The 12,630-nt window shown below is 34.4% G+C and overlaps 2 protein-coding genes across 2 annotated transcripts; both read right to left on the bottom strand.

Moving 5' to 3' along the window:
- Nucleotides 1-6,247: 6,247 nt before the first annotated feature.
- On the bottom strand, nt 6,248-7,089 carry LOC106652077. Its single transcript, XM_014370821.2, has 2 exons — nt 6,821-7,089; nt 6,248-6,747 (listed from the first exon to the last, which is right to left on the bottom strand). The coding sequence occupies exons 1-2, from the start codon at nt 7,057-7,059 to the stop codon at nt 6,507-6,509; spliced, it is 480 nt and encodes a 159-aa protein (XP_014226307.2). The 5' UTR covers nt 7,060-7,089; the 3' UTR covers nt 6,248-6,506.
- A 4,133-nt stretch (nt 7,090-11,222) lies between these two features.
- Nucleotides 11,223-12,095, bottom strand: LOC106652074. The gene is made up of 2 exons (XM_014370818.2): nt 11,811-12,095; nt 11,223-11,710 (listed from the first exon to the last, which is right to left on the bottom strand). Exons 1-2 carry the CDS (start codon nt 12,041-12,043, stop codon nt 11,347-11,349), a joined length of 597 nt encoding a protein of 198 aa, XP_014226304.1. The 5' UTR covers nt 12,044-12,095; the 3' UTR covers nt 11,223-11,346.
- Between the last annotated feature and the right edge of the window lie 535 nt (nt 12,096-12,630).

The raw sequence follows: 12,630 nt of genomic DNA, 5'->3' as shown, positions 1-12,630 counted from the left end.
ATTTTACTGACACACGAGTGCCTTTTACGCATTGCTGTCTCTGCGTATGCAAAGTCGACAAAGAGGGGTGGGGGGAGTATTCCCATGAAGCTATCACAATTTTAGTTATACCTTACACCTAATTCACACATCAAACACTTCGAATGTGATATTTGTAACAAATGATTAGGATATAATAGTGATCTCAATAAACATATAAATATACAGTTTATCATCTTATCAAATCTTTCGATTGCGAGATTTATCACAAGTCATTTGGAAAGTATAGTATACACTCAAGAGATATATGGTGACAGTATGATAGCACATCATCGTTTAATTTGTAAAAGATATTAAAGCAAATGAAACTGTTGTTCATTTTGTTTTGACTGTGAAACCCTTCTTTCTTATCTTTCTTACCTAAAATCCAATATTAATGTGGTTTCATCGTCAAATAATTCATTCTATTGTTTTTCTATCGTTCTTAAACCGTTTTATTAACATTAGTTTGATTATTTACATTATCTGTAATTAATTGAAATTAATAATGAATCTTATCCTACTCGAATGGCCGTGATTCTCCAGTGTCTATCCCTTATAGTGAACATCTTCAAAAAGTTTTTCTAAATCGAATTTTGATTGAAAGGATGATAAAAGTAATAGAAAAAATTACCCGGGTGATGTTTATATCGATGCTGTTTAAGGGACACTAACATGTTTCAATTCATTAACAAAAACTAAAATTTAAAAAAAATTTCGATTTAATTCGAACACTAGCACGTTGAAGCAGTGGTTGCAAAAAAATTTTTAATGAATTAGTCCGACGCATAGTATTATATTTTGTGACAGTCGTGTTGCGCTGTCACAGGCCTCTCCCCTCTTCAGCACGCAGTCCCACTGTGATATGGGACATAGGCACGAAAATGTATCTGACGCAGCAGCCGCAGCGACGCGCGTGTATGTAAGTGTGTGCGTGCGAGAGAGAGTCCGCGTGTCATCGTGCGCGTTGCTCCGAATTCGACCGTGTCCCGAGATAATAATTACGACTGGACGCGGCAAGTGCGTGACGCGAGATTCGCACGACTTGCGCGGGCGTATATTCGACGCGGGTCGATCGAGGACGAATCGGTGTATTCGCGAGAAGTATCTCCGGCGAATTGAATTGTGAATTAGAATCACGTTAGTTTTCTATTATTGCGACTTCGCGAACTGTGCAAGCCAGCAGCAGCCCACACGAGCGAGAGGGTCAAGCCAGCTGCGATTACAGCGAGCGGCCATTGACGGCATACACCTACTGTAAGTACCTCTCGAGTACTCGACCTCTCCTGCGTGTGCAATCGCGTCTCAGTCGAAAAGTCCATTCAATAAATACTCTATTATTTTGCCTATTTAATTCCCCTCTCATTATTTCGGCAAGACCTTCCCTTTTCTTTATCCTAGGTTAGACCACGACGCCGCCGCGGTCGGTGCGAATTGTCGCACCGAGTAACTGAGCCAGCCGGCGATCAGCGCGAGGACTCGCATCGCCTAGGACTACCCTGTGGATATCGTAGCGGTCACGGGAACCGTTACAATTTAGTCCAATCATTCAATTTTTTACTTGTTTTGAAAGTATCCAAATTTATCTAGAAAAAAAGTAAATTTATGATTTCAATACAAAATTTCCTCGGTTTCCGATGGTCTGGTTAGAATACCCAAAAGTTTTTATTTTCCCAGAAAAATCTTTAAAGCCGATTTTATGAAAAACTTCACATTTAAAATTTCTGTATGTAATATTACATTTTTTCTCGATAGAAAAAAAACAGGAACTTTTTTAAAATAATTATACTTCAGGGAATGTCTTTGACATTTTAATAAGTGGTAGGAACAGAAAGAAAATAAACGTTTTTGTAGTCTGCTTGGTGCGGCACAGAATCACCGAAAATCTAAGAAAATTTTTCCAACAAATCAAGAGTTAGCTTTCTTTTCTAATTGCATTGAGGAAGTTTTACAGTGAGTTAGTAACAAAACAGAAAAGTGTTAGTTTTCATTGATGAATTGAAACGTGAATCGTGATAGCGTCATCATTATGATTATCAATATTGCTTGCAATAGTATTCTTCTTATTAATGTTTTCATTATATGTATTTACAAAGAAGCATATAAGGATCTGAAAGTTGCCACGTACGAAATCGTTCCTTTTATTACCTGTAAAACATATTTTACAAATTGTGATTTTCAGTGGAAAAAAATTAATCAACTTACACTGCTGCAAGTGTTAAAATTCAATTCAATCGTTGGCCCAGCTGCTAATACGAGAGGTTTTATTGACTTAGCCATTATCATTATCAACATCAGCCGAGCTTTTACAGGATAATCGTACCAGTTTATGCAATAGCTGAAATACAAATTTCACGAATAAATTTCATCTAATTGCTTTAAAATTTTACTTTTAATCACTCATCCAAGAGAGAAAGGATTGATGTTTACCAACGTAGGAAAAAGTCATAGCTGGCATTGCTCATCAATTGACTTGGAATACACATTTCAATAACAACAATCAAAACAGAAGTGAATGCAACAAACATTTTTGCAGCTTCCGTTAAGTCCGAATTGGCAAGTGAAATTACCATCTGAATTTTTCTTGTATTAGATTTGATGAAATTATCTTAGTTATCTTCGAATACTTACCCATGTTCCAGTTAAAATGAGAATGAATGTATCTATTACTATTATTACAAGTGCCGAAGGACTAACTATGGAATGAAAAATTTCAAAAAGCCTAAAATCATGAAGTCTGTTCATTGATTAGTTCATTAAGTTTTGTGTTTATTCATAAATTCATTCGCCTCTTGTACGATTTGTGATTTTATTTAGTGAGATTTAGGATCAATCAATAATGAAAAAATATTTTTCATGTAAAATAATAGTATAAATCGATTAGAAGAAGTTTGCACGAATTATCGAACTTACTTGATACAGTTTTGATGTCGAAGAATTATCGCTTTGAGTTTTTCACAAATTAAGTTAGTTTTACTTTCATCAAGTTTAGGCGTCGTGTAATTGTATCCGTTGTCTATGTCATTTAAGTAATATCTAATTTCATCGTAATTCGTCAAAGACAAAGAAGTAATCATGAAAGAAAGTAATAAAATCGACAAAAAAAAATTCAACAGTTTTTACATACTCTAAACATTGAAGCTGTCCCACAATAACGCCTGCATAGATACATGCATAATAATTTAAGGCTCCCGCAACTATAACGAGTAACATAACAATAAAAAACTGTAGGACAAAAATGCCATAAAAGTATTCATTTTCGTCAAGAAAAAGTTGAGTCTTCAATGGCAAAACTTTTTCGTATGTTGGATTTTTTGGAATTAACCACGACAAAATAATTGGAGTAGCTACTGGAAATATTACGTAGCTTGAACACAACATCAGGATGCCAACTGTGAAGTAACGAACGAAATGTATCGAGCTTATAATTGTCATTGTTTTCAGAAAAACATAGATATTACCCATTTGAATAGTACTCAACCAAAAAGCCTTTTTAATTACTTTATCAAGTATTTTCTTTCCAGATGAATCACTGCTTTCAAATAGTCTGAAAATAATTGACATACACATAGTCATCTGAAATGAGGATTGTTGAATGATTATTTTTATTAATCGGATGAATTAAGTAAAATCTTGAAGAAAAACGCATTTACCTTATTCTGGTTAAAAACTATAAAAGTGTAAATGTAACATATTAATAAAAACATAAAAATTTGCAAAATACATTCAATTATACTGTTTCCGTTAATATTTTCCCCTTTACGTTCCTCGAATACTTGCAGGGCCTAAATATATGGTTTAGTTAAATATTAAAAAAAGTTCGTATGTTCACAATAATTCAATATTTTCATTTGTGGAACATAATATTTTTCTTAAATGAAACGATTTTATTAATTTATTCAGCAGGTCTGTTTCATTGAAAATACTTACTGAAGAAATCGCCAGAGTTAACAAGTATAAATGAATAAAAAGTCTTCCTATGAATTTCGTAAGTGAATTTTGGGCTGGCCACAAAAACGTACATTTTGCAGTGAATATAAACAAAGGAAATCGAGAAGCCCCTACGGCTTCCATGCATTTTCGGGCTTCTTTATGTAATTTATCAATATCTGAATGAAACATGTCGTTGATGTTGATGATGTTGTTTACAGTGGTAGATCAAGTTTTTTCAATACGAACCAGTATTTGACGACACAAAAATGAATGAAAAATTATTGTTTCAATCGAGCATTATATCATCAACAATAAAATGTGTGAAGCGACCAATGAAAATTATTCAGGCGAACAAAACCGAATGAATGTTTAATCTACAATTCATATAAATTTTACATAGTTAGCGCCACTGGGGGGGGGGGGGGGGGNNNGGGGGGGGGGGGGGGGGGGGCAGACTTGAGTATTCTGTTCTTCGTTGTGACCGCCGATAAAGGAAAATAAATTCGAAGAAATAATAACCCCACAAGTAGAACGCTATAAACTGCATATTTTGGGAGGCTTTACGTGACAATTCCTTTACCCGAATTTATATATGACACTCGTTTCGCGTAGGCTTGCCGCCTTAAAGTTGCCAAATTGGCAAAATGACACGTGCATGACATTGGCGTGTGGTATTTTTACTATTAACATTGTTCTCTATAAATATTACAATATTACGTTATTCTCATATTCAATCAGTTATAAATAAGAAATGTAATATTTTTCTTTATTTTTTTTACGATACACTTACTTTCTTTACTCTTTTTCAATAATAGTGGACAGTATAACTTCTCACTGCGACGACCATTTGTTACATATACTTTAGTGCTTACATAATAATATAATGTAAATCTTATTCAGGGCGATTCATGAATCTTAAATATTTCAATCTCAGTATGACTATTCAAAAAATTTTTTAATTTTAATAAATTACAATATCACTGCAATAAAATATTGAAAAATATCGAAATGATTGTGTATTATTTTGCTTGGCGAAGTTTTGTGATAATTGTAAGCTAGATCAAATTTTCGATAAATGACATGATCAAGTTTTTTTGGTCAAATATGTATGTGGGCAATCACCAATTGAACTTCATTCCTGATATCATGCGTGTATAATACCATTTTGTATATTTGTCATTTGATAGAATGTCTTTTTGCATATATCACACGTGTATAAAAAAATTTGCTGAGTGCATAAATCAATTTTTGATTGCAATTTGGGTGTAGTTTCAATGACACGCGGGAACCTACACATTTATAGCAGTACACTAGTACGTATGTCAATTAAGGAGGCTCTTTCGCTGCAATGTTTTTTACATTAAGCGTGCGGAGAGCTAATGCATGGTGCAGCGCGCAACGTACTGCGCATGTGCTGTGCCACTAGTCGCGAGCAGTCAGCAGAGTAGTATAAGAATTTTTTTATTATATAATTGTTAAATATTCATTAACAAATTTATTTAAAGAATGTTAGTGTTAATATTTTTTTAATAAAAGAATTTTTTTACAGAATTTATACTATTTTTTTTTTTAAGCGCATTTGAATTTCACGCGCTTTCGTGCGCACTGCAATGCTGCTGGCTGCTTCGAGTCGCCCCCCAAAATTGACCATATAAAGTGGATTATCTTCTTAGAATGGCCAGCTACCCCTATTTTTTTTACAGGAAACGATTCGTGAAACTCTAACGAATCAATTGATATAAATTTTTTGAGGATGTAGAATTTTTTACAAAAGTTATTAACGAAACAAGATCATTTCCTATACAAGTCCATGTTAAAATTGCAATTTTCGATAGCATTTTTCTCGGAAACGAGTTCAGCTACCCCCATTTTTTTTTCTTCCTACATAATTGTGAGGCTCTAACGAATTGATTGATATAACTTATATGAGGATGTAGAGTTATTATCAATATCGAAAGAGCCTCCTTAAGTTCGACGAGAAAGGTGGAAAGTATTTTCAAGAAGGTATCACAATTGCGCGACAATCTCGCTAAAATATAATCGTACCGTTCAGTCGCTAACAAGAAGTCAAGTTTCTGATTATTTGTAAATACTTAACTATCAGAAAAAGAGTATAGGCCTCAAACATTTTCTTCGTTCATAACATAGAAATCATAGAAAAAAAGAAATAACACTGTTATAGGTATAACTATTTTTATGCATGTCATGCTATTTTTTCAAGCGATCACTTCATAAAACTGATTATTTTCAGAGTAAAGGAAGAGTCAAACAATACATGGACGGATACATGTGACAGTTATATTACTAATTATCTAAAACATAATAATTCTTTCGTTCAATATTAAAAGAATAATATTTAAAACAGACGTCTTTAAAAATAATAATTTTCTGAAGATTTTTTATGGCCGCTTCAAAAAAATATTCTCACAGATTTTGCTTATCGATCTCTGTCGGATCCCACGTCTCTCCAGACTGTAAAATCAAAGCGATTATGGACTCGCCAACGGGCCTCGCTCTTGGCTGGATGGATTCCCCCGGGCGCTTCTTATAGAATATCACGTCACAGTTGAAGGTACGTTGTTGTCGTGACTCGGATCGAAGAGCACTCTCATCAGGATCTCCGTGATTTGTCGGTCCAGGTCGTCATCAGTTTGCACCTTCGACTTCCAGGCGCAATCGTTCCAGCTGAAGTCGCGGCTCTTCAGCACCGGGTCGGTCGCGTTCTCGACCCATAGAAGCTGCCACTTGTTGTACAGATAGTGAGAAGTCGTGATCATTCGGCCACCCGGGAAATCGCTGCGAATTTTCGTATACGAGCAAATTAAAACCAGTTATTATCGACATTTAATTTTCTTTTGTTCAAACTCACATCAATCCAATCGACTCATAATCGATGAGGCCCGCGGAGATGTCGTTCCGATTCTCAGTGACAAGGATGCACGTCTTTTCGTCGAAGCATTGAGTGTAACACATTTTCGCGTTCTGTTTGTCGGGCATTTGAAAAAAGTGCGGAACTTCCTCCTGGACGTGGAACAGGTCGCCGCTGACGATCGACGAGCTCGTCGTCACGAGCAGCAGCAGAGCAACGATTAGCAATAATTTCGACATGACAGAGGAGGACCTCTTTGGCGTATCGATGGCCAGAATTGACTCAATGACAACTGCTCGATGTGGTGTTTGTATATCAAAATTTTATCGTCTACCCTTCTCTCGCGTGGATTTTCCAAGTCAGTTTCCCGCTCAAAATTTATTCAAAAGTTTTATAAACACTATAGGTGAGTGGTACTTTTGTCTGATGTAAAAAATGTATCATAATTCCGCATCATACTAAAAATGGCATATTGTCAATTTTGTCAATTTTCAAATGCCTCTTTGTTAATTTTGATTGTATCGAGAAGATTTTTTTAATATTTTTTTCAGATTCAGGAGCCATTATGATTGATACAATTTCTTTTTATTTAAGTTATTACTATACGTTTACAAAAAAGCATACAATGATCTGAAAGTTGGCAAGTACGAAATCGTTCGCTTGATTACCTGTAAAACATATTTTACAAATTGTGATTTTCAGTGGAGAAAAAATTAATCATCTTACACTACTGCAAGTGTCAAAATTCAATTCAATCGTTGGCCCAGCTGTAAACCCGAGAGGTTTTATTAACTTAGCCATTATGGTTATCAACATCAACCGAGCTTTTACCGGAAAATCGTACCAGTTTATGCAATAGCTGAGATACAAATTACACGAATTAATTTCATTTTACTCATGCTTTCATATTTTGCTTTAAAATTTAATCATTCATGCAAGAGAGAAAGAATTGATCTTTACCAACAAAGGAAAAAGTCATAGGTGGCATTGCTCATCAATTGACTTGGAATACACAATTGTATAATAGCAATCAACACAGAAGTGAACGCAAAAACATTTTTGCAGCTTCCGTTAAGTCCGAATTTGCAAGTGAAATTACCATCTGAATTCATACCGAAACGAATCTGATGCTATTAATTTCACTATCTTTGAATACCTGAGTATTCAAAGTAGAAAATGAGAACACATGTGTTTAATACTATCGAACCAATTGCTAAAGGACTCGTCACGGAATTAAAAATCTTAAAAAACCTAAAATCATAAAATCCGTGAATAAATTATTTCATCAAGTCATGTTTCATGTTCAGTAATCAGTTTATGTTTACTAAAAATAATTTTTGCAAAAGCTAATTCATTTTCCAGATCGAGCTTTGATTGGATTAAATGAGCTTTAGGAGTTCCCATAGGAATTTGGTGATTTTTTTTTACTGGTTGCCAATAACGAAAAGATGTTTTTTTTATAAATGGTATAAATCTTCAAGATAGAGTTTTCTCAAGTGAAAAATAACCTACTTAATGCAATTTTAATGTCGTCGAATTATCGCCAGGAAACCTCAGGAACGTTGTATTCGTTGTCCATTTCGTTCAAGTAATATTTAAATTTCATAATAAGCTATTAGTAATTCATTAAATTATAAAAAATACTATTATATAACTTTTGAAACAATAATTCAAAAGTTTTCACGTACTCTAAACATTGAAACTGTGCAATGACGACGCCCGAACACATGCATAGATAAAAATTCATAACTCCCGAAACTAGAGCGAGTAAAATAGCCATAAGAAACTGTACTGCATGAATGCAATAAAAGTATTTATTTTCATCGAGAAAAAGTTGGGTTTTCAATGGCAAAACTTTTTCATGTATTGGATTATTTTCATCTACTGGAAATAAAACATATGTTGTGCACAATAAAAGGACGGCAACTGAAAAGTAACGAACGAAAATTATAGAACATTTTATAATTTTTTTAGGAAAAAGTTATTTATTACCCGTTCCAATATTACCAAACCAGAAAGCTTTTTTGATTGTTTTATTAAATATTTGTGGCCCCGATGAATCACTGCTTTCAAAAAGCCTGAAAATTATTAGCACATCAACAGTTTTACTTAAAACGGCGAAATCTATATTGCCCATTTTAGTTTTCGACATTTTGGAAAAGATAACGCTATGTGTTTTTTTTAAATGTCTAAATATCAAAATTTTAACCAAATTTAGAAGCAAATATTGTCCATCAATATGGTATAAAATATGGCTCATCAGCTTCAGCTTTAACATGTACTTTTTCAAATCCTCGAAGGCCCTCACAAAAATTTTATGGGCACTATTTTTTTCAGGTTTCTGAATCACTTGTATATTCCCAAAAAGAATGTCACGAGTGTGCTTGAAAAAAAATTTTTTTTTTTAATGGCAAAATATTGAAATTTCATGAGATTTACTCATATAAGTAACAGCAACAACTTTAAAAAAAAAAATACCTTTATGCAATAGTATGACGAAAAATGTCTTTTTTCGCACATTTTTTAGTGCGCAAAAAGCGTTTTTGGACACTTGTGTGCGGTAAAATGCCTCATTTTGGACACGGGTGTGCGGTAAAACGCCTCATTTAAATGAAAGTATTTTTCGTCTCCTATTGCATAAAATTTTGTATGCAACACGTGCCCAGCTTTTTGCGCACAGTGTGCGGAAAAAACACCCACTCGTGCCGGCATAGCCGGCACTCGTGTCTTTTTCCGTACACTCGTGCCCAAAAACGCCTTTTGGGCACTTGTTACATAAATAACTATTTGTTTCATTATTCTCTACACTTCTTATTTTTTACTTTAATAATATTTCATTTTCATACAATAAGATTTTTCAAGTATATACGCAGGAAAAACTATAGATCTAAAAGAAAAAACCAAAAATGTATTAATCATACTTATTTAGTTTTTGAACTCATTGATGACCTTCAAATTTCATAATGAATGGAAATCTATTATATTTCTACTAATACTTAAAAAGCAATAAACGACGCTATTTGCTTCATTTAAAAATTATGTGAATACATTGTATTGATCAAAATTTATAATTTATTAATACATATTGTGCTTTATTGGTGCTATTTATAGAACATATAAATATCAATCTATAGACAAAATGAATAGTTATCTCAGTTAATTGTCTAAAATTTTCACTTACTTTATTGATGAAATACAAGTTGAGAATAATGAAATTTATTTTTTTACTACTGTGCGTTACTTTCGGGCGTGCAAAATGTAAGAGATTGAACTAGACGCAGTTAAATAAAATAGTATATTTTGCACCTAGGGAGTGAAAAACTGGAACTGGCTCTGAGACTTTTTTTTTGCTACATAGCATAGGTACAAATACAATTTTTTTGTGCCACCCCAACCTAAAGTAATATTTTACTCCCACTGCACAAAACCAAAATGTTACTTTAAGCTGGGGGATTCACAAAAAATTGTATTTGCACCTATGTAGCGAAAAATGAAAGTCTCTAGAGCACGTGATTATCAACCTCGGCTTCGCCTCGGATGATAAATTACACGTGCTCTGAGACTTTCCAGTTTTTCACTCCCTAGGTGCAAAATATACTATTTTATTTAACTGCGTCTAGTTCAATCTCTTACATTTTGCACGCCCGAAAGTAACGCACAATAGTAAAAAAATAAGTTTCATTATTCTCAACTTGTATTTCATCAATAAAGTAAGTGAAAATGTTAGACAATTAACTGAGACAACTATTCATTTTGTCTATAGATTGATATTTATATGTTCTATAAATAGCACCAATAAAGCACAATATGTACTTATAAATTATAATAGTATATTTTGTAACAACTGCTTCGCGGACTAGTTGCAAACGATATTATTTAACTCTGTTTGCGAGAAACTAGGGTTTTCGGTTGATTTAAGGTTAGAAAACCCGTGTTTCGCGCACGCAGTGTTAAAAATTTTGTTTTTTTCATCAAAATACATAACCTGAAATTTTTTCAGATTTTTTAATTGAAGGCAATAACTTTTAGAGTTGAAAAATGCTATTTTTAACAAAAAAGGTTCCTAGAGCCCAATGGTTCTGGTAAAAAGTTTGAAAATTTTTTTTAATTCCTTTCGATTCCTGCAGGATCAATCGATCGAAATAGATATTGAAATTTGACGCTGCTTTTCTTTCAGTTGAGCTGCTGAAGCTCCTTAATGATATGGTTACGTGCACCTCGGGCTGGATGCGATACCTCACATATCCGTCGTTCAATAATTTCATCAAGAATCATCGATGTTTAATAAGTGATCGGATATGAATAATACACTTTGTAAGCCTTCGAGAAAAGATAAACAGACGTAAGAAAACTCGATGAACTCGATTTGGATAAACAAAGTCAATAATTATTTTGTTTACAATCACACGTATAATTTCAACTTATCAACCATTGCGAGGTAAATCTTTATTCGAAAATTATTAAAGAAGAGTATTCAAAATAGACAACTGTGAACATTTATTTTCTCGCCACTCGAGAGAATACTCTCAGAGGTCTTCCTTCTCGAACTTTGGCTTCGGCGTCGCCTTAGGGGAATCACGGGTCTTTTTTTGTGAGTTGCCAAAGAAAGATTCCTTCAGGAGAAACGTGATGTCGCAACTTTCAAAGGAGCATCCGATCGGCTCGAGCGAGACCAGCACCTCTTGTTTGCGCGTCAAATCGACGAGCTTGTCGACCAGCGCGGCGCCATCCACGCTATAGTCGGTGCGCACCTTCGACTTCCAGGCGCATTTGTTCCAGCTGAAGACGCGGTTATTGAGCACGGGCTCGTCCTCGTCTTCGATCCAGAGCAGCTTCCACATGTCGTTCGGCAGCTTGGAGGTCGCGATCATTCGGCCGCCCGGGTAATTGCTGAGAATTTTTATGTACACAGTACGAGCAAATTAAAAAACGTTGATCGTCATCGACGTTGACGTTTGATTTCGTGTTTAATTTTTTGATTCAGACTCACACTCTACCAATCTGCGTTTGATCTAGGCTGCCACGGCAGATCCCCCGTCTGTACTCGACAGAGATAAAGCACGTCTCTTCGTCGAAGCATTGAGTGCAGCACATTTTCGCGTTCTGTTTGTCGGGCATTTGAAAAAAGTGCGGAACTTCCTCCTGGTCGGGCGAATCCGTATAATCCGACGAGCTCGTCGCAACGAGCAGTGGCAGAGCAACGATTAGCAATAATTTCAACATGACAGAGGATGATCTCTTTGACGTATCGATGGCCAGAATCGACTGAAAGACAACAGCTCGATGTGGTGTTTGTATACCAAAATTTTATCGTCTACCCTTCTCTCGCGTGGATTTTCCAAGTCAGTTTCCCGCACAAAATTTAATCAAAATTTACATTCATGTTTTACAAAAACAAAATTTTCCACAAAAAACTGCTATACAAAATATCGTTGACATAAAAAGTATCAAAAGATCTCGATGGAAAAAATTAATTAAATGATAATTTGAAAACAATTTATACATGTAATATTTTAGCATAACTCATGGTAGCGCATGCGCTCGATAACTAGCAGCATTCATCATTCATTGAGGTTTAACAAATAATGAATGCATTTTGTCTTCTTCAATACTGATTGACAGATTCAAAACTTTTAAACATCAACTTATTTGACGATTCTGACTCCAAATTAGAAAAGTTCACTGAAGTTTACCTCACAAACGTTTAATTTTGTAATATTAAGATATTTTTTCTTAAAATTTTTTAGTATACTTAAATAAAGTAGACTGGCCGTTTGCGGTTGATCGGGTGAATTATTAAAAATATATCC

Source organism: Trichogramma pretiosum, unplaced genomic scaffold, assembly GCF_000599845.2.
Source record: "Trichogramma pretiosum strain Unisexual culture from Peru unplaced genomic scaffold, Tpre_2.0 scaffold13, whole genome shotgun sequence".
Lineage (NCBI taxonomy): Eukaryota > Metazoa > Arthropoda > Insecta > Hymenoptera > Trichogrammatidae > Trichogramma > Trichogramma pretiosum.
This window is presented reverse-complemented; position numbering and strand designations above follow the sequence as displayed.

What these genes read in the sequence shown, in the direction of transcription:
- LOC106652077 (XM_014370821.2), bottom strand. Translation starts at nt 7,059, where the DNA reads ATGTCGAAATTATTGCTAATCGTTGCTCTGCTGCTGCTCGTGACGACG. An exon ending in TATGAGTCGATTGGATTGAT is followed by an intron (nt 6,748 to 6,820) that starts GTGAGTTTGAAC and finishes GAAAATTCGCAG; the next exon opens with CGATTTCCCGGGTGGCCGAA.
- LOC106652074 (XM_014370818.2), bottom strand. Translation starts at nt 12,043, where the DNA reads ATGTTGAAATTATTGCTAATCGTTGCTCTGCCACTGCTCGTTGCGACG. An exon ending in CAAACGCAGATTGGTAGAGT is followed by an intron (nt 11,711 to 11,810) that starts GTGAGTCTGAAT and finishes AAAAATTCTCAG; the next exon opens with CAATTACCCGGGCGGCCGAA.